Below are 22,373 nucleotides of genomic sequence, written 5' to 3'. Positions count from 1 at the left end.
CTTCTATTTCTGGTGGGTTTTTTTGTAGCTGCTTGTGTTTGGAGACTGACTTCTATCACTCTTTCTGATTTCTATCACAGTTTCTGTCCAGCGGGTGCTGCTGAGCCCCTCCACCGTCACAAAGCACTCACAGGCGGACACACTTCACATGGGCCAAGGCCGTTTAAGCAGCCTAGCTCTGCTGGCCATTGAGAGGACACTAGTCAAGTCCCTGGAAAAGACGCCTTGTTGGTACGACAGGGTCATAGATCATTTTCTTGAAAAAGAACGGAGGGTAGAATTTACGTATAAATAAACCGACACATTTTATGATGTAGGCCGAAATTGAGCTTCCCCTCCTTGAAAGACCAGCATCCGCCACTGTTATCAGTGGATATAAAATAATATTCTTAAATTAATCTTATTTTCCGTGATAAATAACAGAATGTCAGTTCTTACCTGTAGATTTTGGTACAAGTCTGAGCTGTATGTCAGCCAAAGTCACTCTGAGCTGCGTGTAATGTGTAAATTTTGAGAGCTAATCAACTCCTAGATATACTGAGTCACTGATCGTAAACTATCTGAATGTACAGCGAGGGGGGGGGGGGTTGGGAGGGGGCAGCGTTAAGAAATCTTCAAATGTAATTTTTTATCATATGAAAACAGTATGTTTTTGGGGCGAGGGTCATATACTGTTTTTTGAACGGGTGAGAAAATGAATGATTTAAAAAAAAAAATTAATCACTAAAACACTATTAATCATTTAGAACTTGGAGTTAGAAAATTATAATTTTACTTATGTATGCGCGTGTGTGTGTATGTGTGTGTGTGTGTGTGCCGTGACCATTAGGTGGGGGTGGGAGACCGTTGGGGAGATACCTGGAATGGAACAGCGTGTGCGCGCTAAAGGGGGTGGGGGGGGGTTGTGTATGTGTGTGTGCGATAAAGGAGGGTTTGTGTATGTGTGCACGTGATAAAGGGGTTCATAGTGTGGGGGTGGTAGATCGTTAGCTATTATGGTAGCGCATGTGCGCATGAGAAAGCGTAGGTTGTGACGGGGTACCTGTAATAAAACAGAGCGTGTGCGCGCGTGTGTAGAGAAAGGGCGGGAATTACGGTTAAATTACACGATTATGATTGGTTGAGAGGAGGGTGGGAATTCTGGGTAAAATACACGCTTATGATTGGTCGAAGCGAGGGCGGGACTTTTGATCAAGGGCAGGAAAATACACGCTTATGATTGGCCGATGCGAGGGCGGGACTTCCAGTAAAATAGACGCTTCCGATTGGACAAGGGGGCAGGACTTCCCTCCCAAAAGGGGGCGGGGCTTGATGTGGCACGCTCTGATTGGTCCAAATGACCTGTCAAAACAAGGTTACATATAGTGCCTCATATTCTCTCTCTGACGGCCTTGGAACCATACTCTCAAAATAATTTTGGATACGGAGTAGTCTCCTATTTTACATTTTCCCAGTTTCAAAACGAAACACACGATACACATCCTCCATGTTTGTTTTTCTGTAGAAGGCTTCTCCCAGTAGGAGGGACATATACAGTGTATAAGGCAGTCACAGAACCAGGAGACATCAGCCAATAGCATTCACTCAGAAGAATGGCCCTGACCCCGCGCCCAAACTTCCCCGTGTCACAAACCTCCCATTTCAAAACATTTAAAATTAAGAGGGTAAAACACATTTGAGAATAAAAAAAACAGACAGTTTGAGAGTCAGATTATGATCTGTGTATGAGCGCATTCTCTCTCTCTCTCTCTCTCTCTCTCTCTCTCTCTCTCTCTGCTCACACAATTTTAAAAAGGTACAGATTTAAATGTTCCACCTGGTGTTACTGCGTCCTCTATTTTTAACACTGACGTGACGCCATTTGTTTCCTTTTACAGACACAGATACACATTAAAAAGTACTTGTGTTGTGTTTTAATCTCAATGGAGTGTAGCCTTGGCTAATGGTTAGAGACCAGGCTTGGTACCGGAAGGTTGCTGGTTCAATCCCCAGGTCCAGCAGGAACATCCACAGCTGAAGAGTCCTTGAGAAAGGCACTGAACCCCAAACGCTCTGGTTGTGTGTTCACAGCCCCTAGTGCACTAGTGTGTGTGTGTGTGTGTGTGTGTGTGTTCACAGCACCTAGTGCACTAGTGTGTGTGTGTGTGTGTGTTCACATCCACAGATGGGTTAAATGTTGAAGACACATTTCATTGTACGTTATACAATGACAAATAATTGCACATCATACATTATATAAATTATAGTCAAGTAATCCATTCTTTTCCTTAATATTTTATACTAAAGCTTAGTATATATATATATATATATATATATATATATAAGTCAGGAGTAGAAAATGAAGAATAAAATCCAAGATCTCTGACCTGAGTGTCATAATAATTATAATAATTATTTTTCAGGTCTTCCTTGTATTGCACTACTTTAATTATCTTCTTATTTACACAGAGAGCGCTATGGTGTTGTGGAGATTGAGGAGCTGGATTCTGCCATGAACACAATTATTTATCAAACTGGGTCTATTTTGTAATTTCTAGTTCTTCTGGAATTGTTATTCTCAGATTCATCAAATTTAACTCTCACTGATTAAACACTGAGGTCGTTACATTAGAACTTCCTTTTGCACAAATCAGCCACGTTTACATACGGCCTGATAATCTGCTAATAATCAGACTAACAGCTCAATCTGAATAGAATAGGTCCATATATAAACCTCAATCAGAACAGAGTAGTCCAGCTGAGGTCAGTCAGATTACAGTTTCTATACAATTAAAGGAGCTGAGTAATCCTTTAAATAACCGTAGAAGGTAACAGCAGCACACATTATCACTGGAACAGGGTCTAACAGTGTGTTCTGTGAGGGAGAGAGAATCTTTCATCCACTCACAAAAAATCATGAATAACTGCTGTGTCGTACAGAAATGTATCTTCCGCTCAGAGTCTGAGAATTCCTTCAGTCCGACTCTCTCCCTCCAGTCTTTACTCTGAAGGGGTTCTGAGGAAATTCACTGAGGAGAAACTAAGTTTATAACAAAATACCAGAGGGAAACTTTGTTTTATCGCCGTGTGAAGGACTGGCGCCCCCTGCAGGGTGTGTTCCTGCCTTGTGCCCAGTGATTCCGTGTAGGTTCCAGACCCCCCGACCCTGAACTGGATAAGGGCTTACAGAGAATCAATGAATGAATGAACGAACTTTATTTTAGCGAATGTGTACACAGAAGAAAACATGTCTTAATGAGACCAGTTTCTCTCTCTCTCTCTCTCTCTCTCTCCCCCTCTCACAAAATTCTCCTCTCAGCCGTATACATACCCTACAAACTCACGTCATTTCCGCATCAGACAAACTTGCTTCCACCTCCACCCTGTCTCCACTCTTTTTTTGTGTGTGTGTATGTGTGTGTGTGTGTTTGTGTGTGTGGGGGGTGGGTCTGGTTTGATACGCAGTCATGAGCCACCCTGAACTCCTCCCCAAAGACTTCTGAGTTCACCTCCCCCTTTTCAGTCTTTGTGGGCGTGGTCTGGATTAACAAACGTGTACTAAGTGCTACTTTGTGCATGTTTTGAGAATTTGATCAGACTGGAGATTAGACTGAACAGATAAACACCTCCGTCTGGGTCCATGTACCTTCTGTTCATTCTTTTTTATTTTAAAATCAAATATAAAAATAATGAAAAACAGATACTTATTTGATTTTCATTTCATTCTCCAAATCCATAAAATGTAAAAACAAAATGTAAAAACGCTTCAAATCCGAATGCACGGTTAGGCACAACATTGTTTTTATTACTGAGAAATGAAGTAAAATATTGGACTTGTGGGAAAAATTATTCAGTAATCATTATATTTTTCAGCTAGCTTGATACTTTTATTATTTTTAAGAAATAGCATTATTTTACCTTGTGCAGTAGGACAAAGGATAAACGGTGTGTGTGTGAAGGGGATGGGTGTTAACTGGCTGAACTTACTATAAACAACAGGGTCTCCCAGCAGAGAGGTCAATAGGTCATTGGAAAGCCTTAGCAACAACCTAGCCACGACTGACGTCTGTTATCAGGGAGCCAATCAGGGTGAAGCACATACGCTAGGGAGAAGGATATTATCGGGGGTCAGATGTGAAACCAGCGAAGAACAGCGCACAGAGACAGAGAGGCACATCTGTACTGTTCTTCCCAGAATTCTGTTTAAATAAACTGTTTGATTGTTTATTCGAATTCTCTGTGTTGACCTCATTTGTTCCCAGTATCTACATCAACAAATACGCAGGACAGTTTTTGTCCAAAGACTAAAGTGGCGCAGCAGATAGTGTCGCAGTCACACAGCTCCAGGGGCCTGGAGGTTGTGGGTTCAATTCCTGGTCCGGGTGACTGCCTGTGAGTAATTGGTGTGTTCTCCCTGTGTCCACGTGGGTTTCCTCCGGGTGCTCCAGTTTCCTTCCACAGTCCAAAAACACACGTTGGTAGGTGGATTGGTAACTCAAAAGTGTACGTAGGTGTGAGTGTGTGAGTGAATGTGTGTGTGTGTGTGTGTGTGTGTGTGTGTGTGTCTGTGTTGCCCTGTGGAGGACTGGCGCCCCCTCGAGGGTGTATTCCCGCCTTGCACCCAATGATTCCAGATAGGCTCTGGACCCACCGCGACCCTGAACTGGATAAGCGCTTACAGATAATGAATGAATACATGCATTTTGGCAAAATGATACAGTTGACAGCAAAGGGGTTCTTCTGTTTAATAACACTGAATTGATTCTGGCATCAAACTCAAAGTATTAATTATCAATATAATTGGTACAGTAAAATTTCACCTGTATCTTTACATCAGTCTTACCATTCAAATCCAAATAAGTGTTAATAAAATAAACAATGCTCGTAAGAAATGCATATATATATATATATACACACGAAGGCTGGAGGAGGTGGAGGAGATTTCCTTTTTGTGTTCTATCTCTTAATTTGCTCGCTACACCGTTAATGCTACAATGCTATAAAAACAGTGATACGACTGAGATGTTTGCACGACAAGACAGGGCCATCACTAGAGATGAATGATGAGGGGCTAAGCTTTAACCAGGGGGTCTGGGGTAAGTGTCTCATAGCAGAACATTTCTTTGACGAGGTACAGATTAAGCAAAGCCACAAGGAGCTAAGATAACACTAGTGTACACGTAGGGGTTCGATAAAGGGTGGTTGGATCACTCTTCATTCAAAAAGAAACCAGATGGAGACGGATAATTTCCTGGCAGTGCTGTCTTTTATTTTTCCACCGTCAGAAGCCACACACTCACTCTCTACTCACTTCCCCGTTTTCCTTACATCACGTAACTTCTTCAACCAATCATAAATCAGGATGAATATTTGTGATAATAAACAAAGAGCAGTTATTCTCTTAAATATTTGGACTTAAATTCTGCCAGAATAAAACTTTAAAATATAAAAGATAAAACAATTTAAAACTATAACATTTATTATCTATTGGCCCAATTTAACCCTTACACTAGTTACTATGGAGTGAGATCACTGTCTTTTATGCGAGAGCGTAAAATCACACTAAATCAAGTCAGACTCGACGAGCGCACAGAATCATGAAAACCGAACGAAAACAGCGACAGCGATGTAGCTCCGCGCTCTCGTTTCACTGTTTTCAGTGCGCGTTCCTGTTTTTTCCTCGCTTTAAAAATTTGAGCTCTCTCTCGCTTCTCGCTTTTAACAGGAAATACGTCACAAATTCAGAACCTGGTTACCGATTCCTAGTGATGGCACTCTTGAATCTGAAGCTTGAAGCACGCACAAAAAAATCTCTCATGTTAAATACCTCATAATGCAAGCCCACATGAGCCTTGCCTATGGAAAACACAGGCAATGGATTAGTGCTGTGTAAATGTATTATCAAAAGCCCTGCTCATATGTTTCTGCAAGAATATTAGAATTTTAGATATTAACCGAATAAGATTCAAGAGTGCCAAAACCTGAAAATTGGACTGAGAATGGAAAAGTGCTAAAATGTGGTATATTGTCTAAAATTCTGTTTAATCACCAGTGGTCCGGCCAGAAAACGCTGTGTAAAACACTAGTGGACCTCCAACTTTGTCCTTAGTGGGTCTACAGTGGTCCGCCCTCTCCTTGCTATCAGTGATAGAATATACTGTAAATGATAGGTAGTTATCAACATACATGGTTAGTTGATTGTGTAATGCTAAAATCTAAATGACTTAATAGCTTAATACTGCAGTTAGCTTACGGTTAGCTATTCATAATTCTGTCGGCTATAACTCTAATGTAGAAAAATATCCGCGCGCGCTTGCAAAAACCTTCAGTGCCTTTCTCAAAAACCGCTGTCAGAGGGACTGTGACTCCATTATTCATAAGATAATTCACTCAATCAGTTTCATTGTGTACACACACACAGACACGGTTTCACTGTATATATTGTACACTATACCCAAATAAATGGAATAAACAATACAAAATAGCCACAGAGACGGCTGTAGAAGATAGTCCCCTTTTTTATTGTGTGTACAACTGTCTGATAATAACAGCTCTGACAACAGTGACCTTACAAGAGCAAGTGTAAAAACATCAAAGTGAGCACTCTGTATTTATGCCTTGAGTTGCCTTGATGACGGTGTTAAAATTCGGTTTGCACTGCCGGGCCGCGCTGAGCCTCGTATCTGTGAGTGTGGGTCGAGTGAAGTGTTTTTGTCGCTGTGCAGTTCAGATCAGCACCGCCCGACAGTGCACACTGACACATGGTGACGATACAAAACTGTTTCTGAGAGAGAGCACATTTTAAAAATGAGAAAACTTTCTTTATATAATACCATTATACGAAATATAATAATTATATATTAAATTATACCGTTATTTAATATACCACATGAAAATATGAATAAATAAAATTTTATACACAATATTCTATTTTTGGATTTAGCCACAAATGATAAAATACTGTTTATCATGTTCCATATTGTATTGTTCGTGATAATATCATCAATTTTCAAAACTATAAAAAAATAAATTTATCGTGACTTGTTTACGTAACATAAGTCATGCAGTTACCCAGAATACAGCGTATGTTCTTTACATGAGTCACTTAGACACAGTGAAGTACGGTGGAAAGTGGCTCTGAGGCAGAGGAATTTACTCCAAAAAGGTAGAGTGACTTCAGTCGTGTGGAGGTGGATTGTTACAAAATATCAGATGAACAATAAACCGTGGTGTTATGTAAGAAATGAAAGAAGCCTGTAACAACAGAAGGAGGAAACACAACTAATCTGTTTCACCTCCTCGAGCAGAAGCACCTGGTGGAGGACAAGGAAAGTCCTTTAGAAGAGTTCAACAGCCAATGAGCTCTAACCAAAGCAGATAAACTACTCTGACTCTGCACAGACACTATTCTGTGTTTATTTATTTATTTTTTGTTATTTACCATAAAGCTTTAATGCTACTTTTTGTATACTTCCTTCCTATTCACACTATACACTTTCTGCTACGTTATTCATTTCATACAAAATCAGAATCTTGGAAAGTTACTGTTGTTTCCAAAAAGCAAATGTTTACAGATTTGTTTGTCGCTTCTTCTGAATGTTGTAACAGTTACATTTGTAGTAAAATAAATCTTTTTAATAAATAAAAGCATTTAAGATCATTAATATGTATTAAATATCAGGGCTGGGCGATATATCGATATTTTAAAATATATCAAGATAGAACAGAGATATGTAGTGAGGCTATATCTCTCATATCGATATTTAAAGTTTTTAAAAGTCTAAAAATTGCCACCCGGGTTCTCTCTTTCTCTCTCTCTCTCACACACACACACACACACACAATGGAGCAGAGTAACACAGGGCATGAAAAAGAACAGCGGTTTGGTTATATGTAAATCAGAGGCGATTGCTCTAAGACTGCAAGGGAAGCTCAGTCTCCCCTAAAATGTCAAACAATAAGTGATAAAATATATACTGTTGAGTGTACATGTCATTGAATAAATATGCACTACAACATGCTCAACTTTTGCATGATGATTGGATGATCTGTCTTGAGGCTGAATCCCTTTTTGATTGACAGCGAAATGAGAGAATCAGCGATCCTTTGGTGTAAAGATCTGTGGGATCATTACATTTTCATTCTGTTCTGAGCTTCCCCTCCTTGAAAGACCAGCATCCGCCACTGATGTAAATGGTTCGGATTTTACCGGTCAGATGATAAGCAGAAACGTCTATCTGCAGGGAATGCTGAAAGGACGTAGTATCAAAATGTGGGAGTACTCTCAGCCTATTTCACCACTTACAACAGCAGCACAAATTTCTGTATGAAGCTGTTAAATTTCGAGGGGCTGCTGCCACTGTTCTGAAGTATTCACATCCCAGTACAGTTCCCTAAACCAGTTCAGACAGCACTGCAAGCTTCATTAGCTAACGCTGTGCCTTACGAAGAGAAAAGTACGAAGTGGCGTGGTGTTACTAAAGCGGTAGTTTACTACAGAGCAAAAGGGTCTGCTCCCCGTCTCAACAGTAAAGAAAAAGGGCTCCAAAAGGCTGATTAAAACTCCTGACCCACGATAACAATTGTCCAGTCGCAGTTGCACGTGAAGCGTTCCCTTTCAATGTACAATTATGAGGAAGAGTTAATGAAAACCTTTGTCTTAAACACACATGGACATTTGATTTTCATTTGAATATTGAGAGACGAGGTGGAGCTAACACACACAACTGAATGTTCTGTTTATAAAATGTTCATAAAACATTTGTTCACATTTTTCACAACATGTATCGTATATCACTATTCAACTAAAATATATCGAGGTATGATTTTCTGTCCATTTCGCCCAGCCCTACTGATGACTGAAGGATGGATTTATTTTTATTTCATTCAGTCTGTTTACATGATTTGTTATTTACACAAAGTACTAGACGTACAGGAGCACACACAGGAGGAAGCACTTTGGTGAAGTCTGCTTCACAGGAAACTCACTTTTAAAGAACAAATGAACTTTCTGCTATTGTTGCTCTGTATGTTTTCTGTTTACAGTTTAACAGCACAGCTATGAGTCTTTTGTTATGAAGGAAAATCACATTATTTTATTTAAGGAGCATTATTATTTAATATATGCCAATAGTTTATTTTTGAGCAATGTCTCATGGACATCTACAGCTGAATGTTAATAAAAGTTCCTGTGTGACATTTGGGACATGTAGCTTTGACTCAGAAGTGCCTTTTTGTTATTATCTCATAAGAAGAAAAATGTCGAGATATATATCGCCCAGCTCTATTAAACATATATTATTGAATATAATTCATATTAATATAACATTTATTTATAAGTATTTATAAGTATTTTCAGTGTTTTATTCATATCACCAAGAATATTGTTATTGTCAAGATTAGGGCCGTATCCCCCACCCCAAGTTGTGTTAATAATCCCAGTGGAGTGTTTATTATAATCTAGTAACACAGTCTTTTCCTTTATATTTTATAAAAGAACTTAGAGAAAAATGTCTTTATGATTAAAGTCATGTTTGTGAAGAATAGAAAATGAATAAAATCCCAGAACTCTGACCTGAGTGTCTCCAGTTTACAGAGTGAACTCTTCAGTGCAGCAGAGAGCTTCTCCACTCCTGAATCCTGCAGGTCATTGTTACTGAGGTCCAGTTCTTTCAGGGAGGAGTTCACCAGTAAAACTGAGCCCAGATCTTCACAAGCCTTTTCCCCAAGTTTACACCCAGTTAGTCTGTAAAGAGAGAGGACATTACTCACTGAATAGATACAGGAACAACAAAAACAAACAAACAAAAAAATACCACTGCAACTCAGCTTTCCTCCAGTGCTTCATTTAAACATTAAAACACTCAGTTTAACAGAACAGAACTGAAGCTTCACAGAAACCTCTTAGAGCAGCTAAAGAGAAATGCCTCAAATAACAAGATAACTTTAGGAATAACAGAGTTCAGTCTGATCTTTTACATTACACTGATCAGACTCTGTGTAGAACACATTAAAAGATAAAAACCAAAGACTCAGTGTCTGTATATCACTATAATAATAAACCTCTGCTCTGGTTCATAGCCTGTATGACTGATAATATCACCATGGGGAGAGTCTGCTGTTGACTGTTACTCCAGCAGTGGAAACACTTTACAGAAGTCCTGAAGTGTTCAGAGAGCAGAGATAATGTAGGAGAAGATGATCTGATTTTTGTGAGTAGTGAATTATAATCTAGGAATCCAGCACCTGACTTCATCTTAATATTTCATATTGTATGTTACGTGCCAGAGAGGCACTGTTTGTTTTGTTTTCTCCCTCTACTTTCTTTCAATTCCTCTCTCTAGTTTATTACCTGTTCAGCCAATGGGGGAGCTGTTGCCCAAGACTGCTGTCCTAATCCTCCTATAGGACGAGCTGTTCACCTGGAAGAGGTGGGACCTCTTGGATATAAAGACCACCAAGTGAAACAATGAGGGGGGGAGCTTTTTACCTGTGTGATATTTGAATGCTACTAACTTATGGTTTGAGGCTTGTTGCTGCTAGCTTATGTTTACAGATGTTGCTGCTATTTTGTTTGATGATCTTTGCTGCTAGCTCAACTTGAGGTTATTGTTGCTGTCACTAGCTAGAGTTTGAGGTTTAGTTGTGGTGCTGCTAACTTTACTTTAGCCTAGCTTCACTTTAGCCATTTTAAATCTGTGGATTGCTCTTCCCTTGTTAAATCTCTCTACCACCACCACTGGTGTGAACAGGCAAGTGCAGGCACCTACACATTCCATGGTAGGACAAACCCTGTATATACACACACTAGGTAAGGGGTGAGTGCCACGGTTGTATTTTTGGGGCATGTTAGTTTTATTTGTTACGGAACTTTTGTTTATTTCTTTTCTTTGGCACCATCCACAGTCCACCCAGTAGTAGTCGGATGGTTATAGCATTTGAGATTTTTCATTTTCTTCTACTTTTCATATCACTGCTACAACTACATTTGCATTGTTGTGTTCTTAAACCATTATCATACCCCTACTGCTGCTTTATTATATCTTGTACTTGGCTTTAGATAAAGGCTGAAAAGAGCATTCTGTTGTTCCCTCACTTACACATTACACCACACATTCCATCTTACACCCATCCCTCGATACCTCTAGATACATCTTACAGAAAAGTGTGGGGCGCAACATTGTATCCACTAAATAAAATGTTAAAGATGTACAAATTTAATGTTGGTGAAGCATTAAAAATCAAGTCTGAACTGACAGAACTGACCTGAGTGTCTCCAGTTTACAGTGTGAACTTTTCAGTGTCTTAGAGATCAGCTTCACTCCGGAATCTTGCAGGTCAGTTTGACTGAGATCAAGCTGTTTCAGGGGTGAGTTTGGTGATTTCAGAGCAGAGTAGAGACTATTATAGAAATCCATGGACAGGTCACAGCGAGGCAATCTGTAAGGAGAAGTAAACACAGTGTAGAGTTAAAACAGAGAATGTGAAACTCACCCTCACAGGAATCAAGAATGATGACATGTGGAAAACACTACTGTTATAAACTTTATGTCTGTATGTTATAAACGTTATTAAGAGGCACAAACAATGAGCTCAATCTGAACATTCATTCATTTTCTGTAAGTGTTTCGTCCTGTTCAGGGTCACGTGGGTCTGAATCCTCCCCAGAATCACTGGCTGCAAGAGGAACACTCCCTGGACAGGGCCCCAGTGCATCACAGGTCTTCACTTACTCACCCATTTGACATTTATGAGGTCTTTTATGATTTAGGATTCACACTGACATTTGTGATCACGGTCAATAATGACTTTCTTAAATGTACGAGAAAAACAAAGCAAAAAACTTTATTCCAACTTATTGTAGAGAAGAACAAACTATAGACACCTGCTGCTGGGAAGAGCAGAGAAACTCTGCCACTGAACTGATTTAATCTGGAGAAATTCTTCAGGAAATACATCAGTTCTTTACTAACATTTATATTTGTATTTGTAAAACCTGTTTATTCTCAAGTGAAATGTTTCAGAAAACAGCTCCATATTGTTTTGAAAGAAATGTGATCCTATGTTCAGTTCTGTTTTTCTTGCCATGTGTCTTTTCCGCTCATTTCCTAGCCATGTCCTGCACCTGTGAGTCCTGAGCGTTCACAGGTGTTTCCTATCGTGTTTTCCTTCATAAGCTCCTCTCTGTGTCCTTGGTTTGTCCTTCATTTTGTGTGTGTCATTTGTTTATTTCTTGTTCCCGTGACTTGTTTAATAAATCTCCATCTCTGCATGTGCTTCAGTCCCTTCGTCTCGTTCCTGAACTGACAGCTGCATAAATCCAGATCCATGTGGAAGATCTCAGTAAATAGTGTTGGAGAGTGTGGTTTGATGAGTGTGGTTTGATGAGTGTGGTTTGTTTATTTCAAACACTTTCAAACATTTCTGTCAGAAATTAAAAGATAAAAAGCGTGTCTTACATGAGTATCTCCACTTTACTGTTTGAACTCTTCAGTCCGTCAGAGATCAGCTTCACTTCTGATTCCTGCAGCTCAGTGTGACTGAGGTCCAGCTCTTTCAGGGAGGAGTTTGGTGATTTCAGAGCAGAGAAGTGAACTTCACAGGAATTCATGGTGAGTTTATACACATTCAGTCTGCAAAGCAAAGTAAATACAGCACAGTTCAAACAGAATGTGGATTTCAGACTCAGAATCAGTTTAATGAGATTAATGAGTAAAATAATACTTTCCATTATTTACATTATTCAGAGGGGCATTAATAACAGACTCAGTCTGAACATTTTTTTTGAATATTCTTCTGAATATTTTCTGCACTGTTTGCATTCTCTTATCCACATGAACTTTGACCCTCAAAAGTAAACTCTCTTTAAACTCCCTCTCACTTCAGGAGGCAGAAACAGTGGAAGAGAGAGTTACAGTCAGATGAAGACAGTGTTGAGGACTAATCTTAATGGAAAATAACTACAGACTGCACCAAAATAACCAATGAATATATGAATAAATTCATTAATTCATCTTCTGTAACCACTTCATCCCAAACCAGGTCAAAGTGGCGACTGAAGCCTAACTAGAATCATTGGTTGAAAGGCAAGAACACACCCTTGACAGGACAGCAGTGAATCACAGGACATCACACATTCACCCAGACACACTCACATACCCGTGGATGTGATCACGCCCCACACAGACGCAGAGAGATCACGCCCCACACAGACGCAGAGAGATCACGCCCCACACAGACACATTAAATAGAAAACTATATGAGTCCTGAATGTTGAATATCAAAAACATTTAGATCACTTCTGTCCAAATCACAGACCAACCTTTATTAAATGTTCTGTGTAAAACTAGAGCAAATCTTACTGTTTCTACAAACCTTTTCTATTCAGGAACACACAGAAATCTCACCTGATTATCTCCAGTGTACAGTGTGAACTCCTCCATCCCTCAGAAACCAGCTTCACTCCTGAATCCTGCAGGTCAGTCTGACTGAGGTCCGGCTCTTTCAGGGGTGAGTTTGGTGAGTTCAGAGCAGAGCAGAGACTTTCATAGGAATTCAGGGTGAATTTACAGTCTGTGAGTCTGCAAGGTAAAGTAAATACAGGAGAAAGTGAAGTTAAAATAGAGAATGTGAAATTCAGACTCATGTGAATCAGGAATTATGAGATTTTCATACATCAGTATTTCTCCAATATTAATTATTCAGGGGTGTGTACATTATGAGTTCAATCTGAACATTTGTTCTGAATGTTATTCTGAATATTTTAGTGCTATTTACATTCTATTTCCACATGGTATTTCACTCCAAACTAAACTTTGTGAGGGTAACTACAGCCAACTGGAGCAGGAGAACACACACATTATCCACATGGACATTCAACTCACAATCACACAACTCTCACCTGAGTGTCTCCAGTTTACAGTGTGAACTCTTTAGTGCCTCAGAGATCAGCTTCACTCCTGAATCCTGCAGGTCAGTGTGACCGAGGTCCAGCTCTTTCAGGGGTGAGTTTGGTGATTTCAGAGCAGAGCAGAGACTATTATAGAAATCCATGGACAACTCACGGCGAGACAATCTGTAATGAGGAGTAAACACAGTGTAGAGTTAAAACAGAGAATGTGAAACTCACCCTCACAGGAATCAAGAATTATGACGTGAGGAAAACACTACTGTTATAATCTTGGGGTCTGTGTGTTATAAACGTTATTAAGAGACACAAACAATTAGCTCAATCTGAACATTCATTCATTTTCTGTAAGTGCTTCGTCCTGTTCAGGGTCACGTGGGTCTGAATCCTCCCCAGAATCACTGGCTGCAAGAGGAACACTCCCTGGACAGGGCCCCAGTGCATCACAGGTCTTCACTCACTCACCCATTTGACATTTATGAGGTCTTTTATGATTTAGGATTCACACTGACATTTGTGATCACGCTCAATAATGACTTTCTTAAATGTACGAGAAAAACAAAGCAAAAAAAACTTTATTCCAACTTATTGTAGAGAAGAACAAACTATAGACACCTGCTGCTGGGAAGAGCAGAGAAACTCAGCCACTGAACTGATTTAATCTGGAGAAATCCTTCAGGAAATACATCAATTCTTTACTAACATTTATATTTGTATTTGTAAAACCTGTTTATTCTCAAGTGAAATGTTTCAGAAAACAGCTCCATATTGTTTTGAAAGAAATGTATATCATTTAAAAACACACTGTTTCTAAAGGTTTGTTTTTGTAAACAGTGGGAGAACATTTACACAACACCTCATTTATTTACTCTTTTCAGGCACTAAATTGAAGAAGAAACAGCTTTATTGATCCTCTTAGGGAAATTACTTCTCTGCATTTTACCCATCTGTGGCAGTGAACACACAAAGATACTCTTGTGAGCAATTCTTCACAAACACTAGGGGCAGTGAACACACACACAACCAGAGCAGGGGGCTGCCAACCACCTCAGTGCCCGGGGAGCAGTTCGTGGGTTGGGCGCCTTGCTTAAGGACACTTCAGCCGTGAATGAAATTTTCCTTAAAAAATTTAACCGGCAACCTTCCGGTCTCATGCTCACTTCTCTAACCTCAAGGCCACGGCTGTCCCCGTTATTAACTCCTGTTATAATCTGTGACTGTTCTCCTGTGTTTATGTCCTTTGCCATGTTTTGATCACGTGTTCAGTTCTGTTTTTCTTGCCAGGTGTCTTTTCCGCTCGTTTCCTAGCCACGCCCTGCACCTGTGAGTCCTGAGCGTTCACAGGTGTTTCCTATCGTGTTTTCCTTCATAAGCTCCTCTCTGTGTCCCTGGTTTGTCCTTCATTTTGTGTCTGTGTCATTTGTGCTCCCTTTGTTTATTTCTTGTTCCCGTGACTTGTTTAATAAATCTCCATCTCTGCATGTGCTTCAGTCCCTTCGTCTCGTTCCTGAACCGACAGCTCCATAAATCCAGATCAATGTGGAAGATCTCAGTAAATAGTGTTGGAGAGTGTGGTTTGATGAGACACATTCAATAAAATGCCTCATAAAATATGAAATAAGAATAAGAACATAGTGAACATGTGCTGTGTGTAAAATATAAAGTGAATCATGAAGCTGAAGCAGCAGAGCCACGCCGTCAGACCTCCACAATCTGATATTTCAAACACTTCTGTCAGAAATTAAAAGATAAAAAGCTTGTCTCACCTGAGTATCTCCACTTTACTGTTTGAACTCTTCAGTCGGTCAGAGATCAGCTTCATTTCTGATTCCTGCAGCTCAGTGTCACTGAGGTCCAGCTCTTTCAGGGAGGAGTTTGGTGATTTCAGAGCAGAGAAGTGAACTTCACAGGAATTCATGGTGAGTTTATACACATTCAGTCTGCAAAGCAAAGTAAATACAGCACAGTTCAAACAGAATGTGGATTTCAGACTCAGAATCAGTTTAATGAGATTAATGAGTAAAATAATACTTTCCATTATTTACATTATTCAGAGGGGCATTAATAACAGACTTCAGTCTGAACATTTTTTCTGAATATTGTTCTGAATATTTTCAGCACTGTTTGTATTCTCTTCTCCACATGAACTTTCACCCCCAAAATTAAACTCTCTTTAAACTCCCTCTCACTTCAGGAGGCAGAAACGGGGGAAGAGAGAATTACAGTCAGATGAAGACAGTGTCGAGGACTAGTCTCAATGGAACATAGCTACAGACTGCACCGAATTAACCAATGAATATATGAATAAATTCATTCATTCATCCTCTGTAACCACTTCATCTCTAACCATGTCAAAGTGGGGACTGGAGCCTAACTGGAAGCATTGGGTGAAAGGCAAAAACACACCCCGGACAGGACACCAGTGAATCACAGGACATCACACACACACACACCCAGACACAGAGAGATCACACATCACACAGACGCAGAGAGATCACACCCGACACAGACGCAGAGAGATCACGCCCAACACAGACGCGGAGAGATCACGCCCCACACAGACGCGGAGAGATCACACCCCACACAGACACGGAGAGATCACACCCCACACAGACACGGAGAGATCACACCCCACACAGACACGGAGAGATCACACCCCACACAGACGCAGAGAGATCACACCCCACACAGACGCAGAGAGATCACACCCCACACAGACGCAGAGAGATCACACCCCACACAGACGCAGAGAGATCACACCCCACACAGACGCAGAGAGATCACACCCCACACAGACGCAGAGAGATCACACCCCACACAGACGCAGAGAGATCACACCCCACACAGACGCAGAGATATCACACCCCACACAGACGCAGAGATATCACACCCCACACAGACGCAGAGATATCACACCCCACACAGACGCAGAGAGATCACGCCCACACAGACACAGAGAAATCACGCCCACACAGACACAGAGAAATCACGCCCACACAGACACAGAGAGATCACGCCCCACACAGATGCAGAAAGATCACACCCCACACAGACACAAAGAGACCTGAGCTATAAATGTTCAATATCAAAAACATTTAAATCACTTTTGTCCAAATCACAGACCAACCTTTATTAAATGTTCGGTGTAAAACTAGAGCAAATCTTACTGTTTCTACAAACCTTTTCTATTCAGGAACACACAGAAATCTCACCTGATTATCTCCAGTGTACAGTGTGAACTCCTCCATCCCTCAGAGACCAGCTTCACTCCTGAATCCTGCAGGTCAGTCTGACTGAGGTCCGGCTCTTTCAGGGGTGAGTTTGGTGAGTTCAGAGCAGAGCAGAGACTTTCATAGGAATTCAGGGTGAATCTACAGTCTGTGAGTCTGCAAGGTAAAGTAAATACAGGAGAAAGTGAAGTTAAAATAGAGAATGTGAAATTCAGACTCATGTGAATCAGGAATTATGAGATTTTCATACATCAGTATTTCTCCAATATTAATTATTCAGGGGTGTGTATAATATGAGCTCAATCTGAACATTTGTTCTGAATGTTATTCTGAATATTTTAGAGCTATTTACATTCTATTTCCACATGGAATTTCACTCTAAACTAAACTTTGTGAAGGTAACTACAGCCAACTGGATCAGAAGAATACACACATTATCCACAAGGACATTCAACTCACAATCACACAACTCTCACCTGAGTGTCTCCAGTTTACAGTGTGAACTCTTTAGTGTCTCAGAGATCAGCTTCACTCCTGAATCCTGCAGGTCAATGTGACTGAGGTCCAGCTCTTTCAGGGGTGAGTTTGGTGATTTCAGAACAGAGCAGAGACTTTCATAGGAATTCAAGGACAGTTTAAAGAGAGACAATCTGTAAGGAGAAGTAAACACAGTGTAGAGTTAAAACAGAGAATGTGAAACTCAACCTCACAGGAATCAAGAATTATGACGTGTGGAAAACACTACTGTTATAATCTTGGGGCCTGTGTTTTATAAACGTTATTAAGAGACACAAACAATGAGCTCAATCTGAACATTCATTCATTTTCTGTAAGTGCTTCGTCCTGTTCAGGGTCACGTGGGTCTGAATCCTCCCCAGAATCACTGGCTGCAAGAGGAACACTCCCTGGACAGGGCCCCAGTGCATCACAGGTCTTCACTCACTCAGCCATTTGACATTTATGAGGTCTTTTATGATTTAGGATTCACACTGACATTTGTGATCACACTCAATGATGACTTTCTTAAATGTACGAGAAAAACAAAGCAAAAAAAACTTTATTCCAACTTATTGTAGAGAAGAACAACCTATAGACACCTGCTGCTGTGAAGAGCAGAGAAACTCAGCCACTGAACAGATTTAATCTGGAGAAATTCTTCAGGAAATACATCAATACTTTACTAACATTTATATTTGTATTTGTAAAACCTGTTTATTCTCAAGTGAAATGTTTCAGAAAACAGCTCCATATTGTTTTGAAAGAAATGTTATCCTGTGTTCAATTCTGTTTTTCTTGCCATGTGTCTTTTCCGCTCGTTTCCTAGCCACGCCCTGCACCTGTGAGTCCTGAGCGTTCACAGGTGTTTTCTGTTTCCTAGAATAAGAACATAGTGAACATGTGCTGTGTGTAAAATATAAAGTGAATCATGAAGCTGAAGCAGCAGAGCCACGCCATCAGACCTCCACAATCTGATATTTCAAACACTTTTAAACATTTCTGTCAGAAATTAAAAGATAAAAAGCGTGTCTTACCTGAGTATCTCTACTTTACTGTTTGAACTCTTCAGTCCGTCAGAGATCAGCTTCACTTCTGATTCATGCAGCAAAGTGTGACTGAGGTCCAGCTCTTTCAGGGAGGAGTTTGGTGATTTCAGATCAGAGAAGTGAACTTCACAGGAATTCATGGTGAGTTTATACACATTCAGTCTGCAAAGCAAAGTAAATACAGCACAGTTCAAACAGAATGTGGATTTCAGACTCAGAATCAGTTTAATGAGATTAATGAGTAAAATAATACTTTCCATTATTTACATTATTCAGAGGGGCATTAATAACAGACTCAGTCTGAACATTTTTTCTGAATATTGTTCTGAATATTTTCTGCACTGTTTGTATTCTCTTCTCCACATGAACTTTCACCCCAAAATTAAACTCTCTTTAAACTCCCTCTCACTTCAGGAGGCAGAAACGGGGGAAGAGAGAATTACAGTCAGATGAAGACAGTGTCGAGGTCTCAATGGAACATAGCTACAGTCTGCTCTAAATGTCACCAAAATAACCAATGAATGAAGGAATTAATTTATTTGTTAAATGTCAGTTACAGCTTCATCTTGATCAGGGGCACGGTGGGACCGGAGACTCACTAAAAATTACTGGGAGCCAGGCAGGAACATCTCACACACACACACACCAACATGTGTGTCTGGACTGTGTGATGAAACCAGAGTCACTGGAGGAAACCCACATAGACACAGAGAGAACACACCACACTCCTCACAGTCAGTAACCCAAGGTGAGGACTGACTCTAGGACCCAGAGACGCTGGGGCTATGTGGCAGCAACGCTAACTGTGTTTCACCACCGCTGAAGTAGTGCTTCCACTTTGTAGATAAGTGCTCTGTTCTTATTCCTCTAGAAAGATCCTCAGGTCTAAAAGAATTTTAATGTACAATGAAACGTGTCTTCATTCAACACATGTGGCTGTTAACACACACACACACACTAGTGCACTGGGGGCAATCATCCTCGAAGCCTGAGGAGCAGTTGGGGGTTCGTGCCTTGCTCAAGGGCCCCTCAGCCATGGACTGAAGGAGGACAGTGCTTTTCCTTCACTCCCACCACCCCCAATTATTTCTGTGGTTTGTGGGGATTGAATCAGAGACCTTCCAGCCCCAAACTCTCTTCTCTGATCACAGCTCTCCATTTATAACACCTGAAATATTAAAACTAAGACTTTACCTCAAAGATAAACCACCAAATGTTCCTAATAAACACACTGAGGTGACTGGTTTAAAACCTTGTAACGTAAACAATTTCAGAGCCATTCTCTGCACCATTAAATGGAAAACTATGTGAGTTTTGAATGTTGAATATCAGAAATATTTAGATCACCTCTGTCCAAATCACAGACCCATCTTTATTAAATGTTCTGTGTAAAACTAGAGCAAATCTTACTGTTTCTACAAACCTTTTCAGTTCAGGAACACACAGAACTCTCACCTGATTATCTCCAGTGTACAGTGTGAACTCCTCCCTCCCTCAGAGACCAGCTTCACTCCTGAATCCTGCAGGTCAGTCTGACTGAGGTCTGGCTCTTTCAGGGGTGAGTTTGGTGAGTTCAGAGCAGAGCAGAGACTTTCATAGGAATTCAGGGTGAATTTACAGTCTGTGAGTCTGCAAGGTAAAGTAAATACAGGAGAAAGTGAAGTTAAAATAGAGAATGTGAAATTCAGACTCATGTGAATCAGGAATTATGAGATTTTCATACAGCAGTATTTCTCCAATATTAATTATTCAGGGGTGTGTATAATATGAGCTCAATCTGAACATGTGTTCTGAATGTTATTCTGAATATTTTAGTGCTATTTACATTCTATTTCCACATGGAATTTCACTCCAAACTAAACACTCTTCACTCTTCTTTCACAAACAGAAACAGAGCGAGAGTAAACTACATTCGGCTGGAGCAGGAGAATACACACATAAGAGCAGGGGAGCGAGTGACTGGTCTTAGTCTCACTTTAGCCCAGGGTCTAGTCTCTATTCCTTCTTTGAACTGATCGTCTTCTGTCGTGTCTTATGTAGTCGTAGTAGTCCCTCTGTTCACAACAGCATTAATATCATTACTTTACTAACTCTGTTAACCTCTTCAGTGGGTTGTAGCACATTTCCATTTTCCTTTCACAGATAAACTATGGTGTTGTGCTCTATCACAGCTTTTTAGAGAACTGCAAATGGAGCACTGACCGTGTTAGGCCTGTGAAGAAATGTGTCAAAAACTGGATACGCAGTTACAGATAATGAATGAATGAATGAATGAATGAATAATCAAGGAAAACCTGGCCTCCCTTTTTCCTTTTCTCAATGCATTTACGGAATGTAGCACATTTCACATGTTTAGCATCGTCACAGATTTTCTGAAATGCAGTATATTAAGTATTGTTATTATTATTATAATTATTATTATTATTATTATTATTATTAATTCATTCATTCAATGTCTGTAACCCTTATCTAGTTCAGGGTCGCACTTGGTCTGGAGCCTACCCGGAATCACTGGGTGCAAGGCAGGAACTCACCCTGGAGGGGGCGCCAGTCCTTCAAAGGGTGACACACACTCACACTCTCACATCTACAGTTGCCAATCCACCTACTAATGTGTGTTTTTGGACCGTGGACACAGGGAGAACACACCACACTCCTCACAGACAGTCACTAGGAGCAGGACTTGAACCCACAACCTCCAGGTCCCTGGAGCTGTGTGAGTGCGACACTAACCTACAATGCGCTACAATGCTGTACATTTTGTTTTATTATTATTATTATTATTATTATTATTATTATTACTGGTAATTTTACTGCCTGAGAATAATGTTTTCTTTTGGGAATAACTGTCAGTTTACAAACAGATAATAGTAAAAACACAAATAGTAAAATCTCTGAACCTTATGGATGTAAAAACAATGGCCTAAACTTTTTGAGGGCAAACTACGGCCAATCAGAGCAGGAGAATACACTCATTATCCACATGGACATTCATCCAAAATCTCACCTGAGTGTCTCCAGTTTACAGTGTGAACTCTTCAGTGCCTCAGAGATCAGCTCCACTCCTGAATCCTGCAGCTCAGTCTCACTGAACTCCAGCTCTTTCAGGGGTGAGTTTGGTGATTTCAGAACAGAGCAGAGAGTTTCACAGGAATTCTTGGTCGGCTTACAGCCAGACAATCTGCAACACAATGTAAACCCAGTGCATAATACAGTAAAAAACGTGAAGGTGAGGAACTGTCTGTTAGTTTGGTTTGTTAGAGCAAATGTGAACACTTCCTTCTGACACTGGTGCTCACAAAACAAACAGCACCTCCTTTTTTATTCTGTGCAGTGGAGGAATTTCAGGTGCTGTTTTGACTCCTTTATCCATTTGACCACTGTCTTGTTGTGTTTCCAGTTGAAAATATACCACCAGGTACACAGCCCCGAGAAGTGCATTAAGCTCAGTGTGGGGCATTGTTCAGACGACAAATCTAATGTCATACATGCGTCGCTTTCATACATCATATGTCAACGCTTTTTTTAAAATACATATTTGGTTCAGGACCCAAACCTGTAACGTCCAAAGAAAAACAGAGAAACTAAAGGATCCAATCGCAGGAGTTTTATTTGTAAAGAGTATTGAGTGGATCGCAGAGACGTGTACAGTCCAGATGGGTTTATTCCGGTAAGCGTAGTCAGGGAAAGCGTGGGTGACACTAGGAAAGCAGA

General features: G+C 40.4%; 2 protein-coding genes across 2 annotated transcripts; both read right to left on the bottom strand.

Moving 5' to 3' along the window:
- Positions 1-7,270: 7,270 nt before the first annotated feature.
- LOC136678302 (ribonuclease inhibitor-like) lies at positions 7,271-12,566 on the bottom strand. The gene is made up of 4 exons (XM_066656310.1): positions 12,438-12,566; positions 11,245-11,418; positions 9,614-9,724; positions 7,271-7,292 (listed from the first exon to the last, which is right to left on the bottom strand). Exons 2-4 carry the CDS (start codon positions 11,394-11,396, stop codon positions 7,271-7,273), a joined length of 285 nt encoding a protein of 94 aa, XP_066512407.1. The 5' UTR covers positions 11,397-11,418; positions 12,438-12,566.
- Positions 12,567-13,381: 815 nt separating this feature from the next.
- On the bottom strand, positions 13,382-22,119 carry LOC136678293 (ribonuclease inhibitor-like). Its single transcript, XM_066656297.1, has 9 exons — positions 21,959-22,119; positions 21,667-21,840; positions 19,778-19,827; positions 18,648-18,783; positions 17,592-17,765; positions 17,117-17,271; positions 15,652-15,787; positions 13,962-14,053; positions 13,382-13,479 (listed from the first exon to the last, which is right to left on the bottom strand). The coding sequence occupies exons 1-9, from the start codon at positions 22,117-22,119 to the stop codon at positions 13,382-13,384; spliced, it is 1,176 nt and encodes a 391-aa protein (XP_066512394.1).
- Positions 22,120-22,373: the final 254 nt, after the last annotated feature.

Source organism: Hoplias malabaricus, chromosome 2 (genome assembly GCF_029633855.1).
Source record: "Hoplias malabaricus isolate fHopMal1 chromosome 2, fHopMal1.hap1, whole genome shotgun sequence".
In the NCBI taxonomy this organism is placed as follows: domain Eukaryota; kingdom Metazoa; phylum Chordata; class Actinopteri; order Characiformes; family Erythrinidae; genus Hoplias; species Hoplias malabaricus.
Note: the sequence above shows the minus strand (reverse complement) of the source record. Positions and strands in the feature narration are given on the sequence as shown.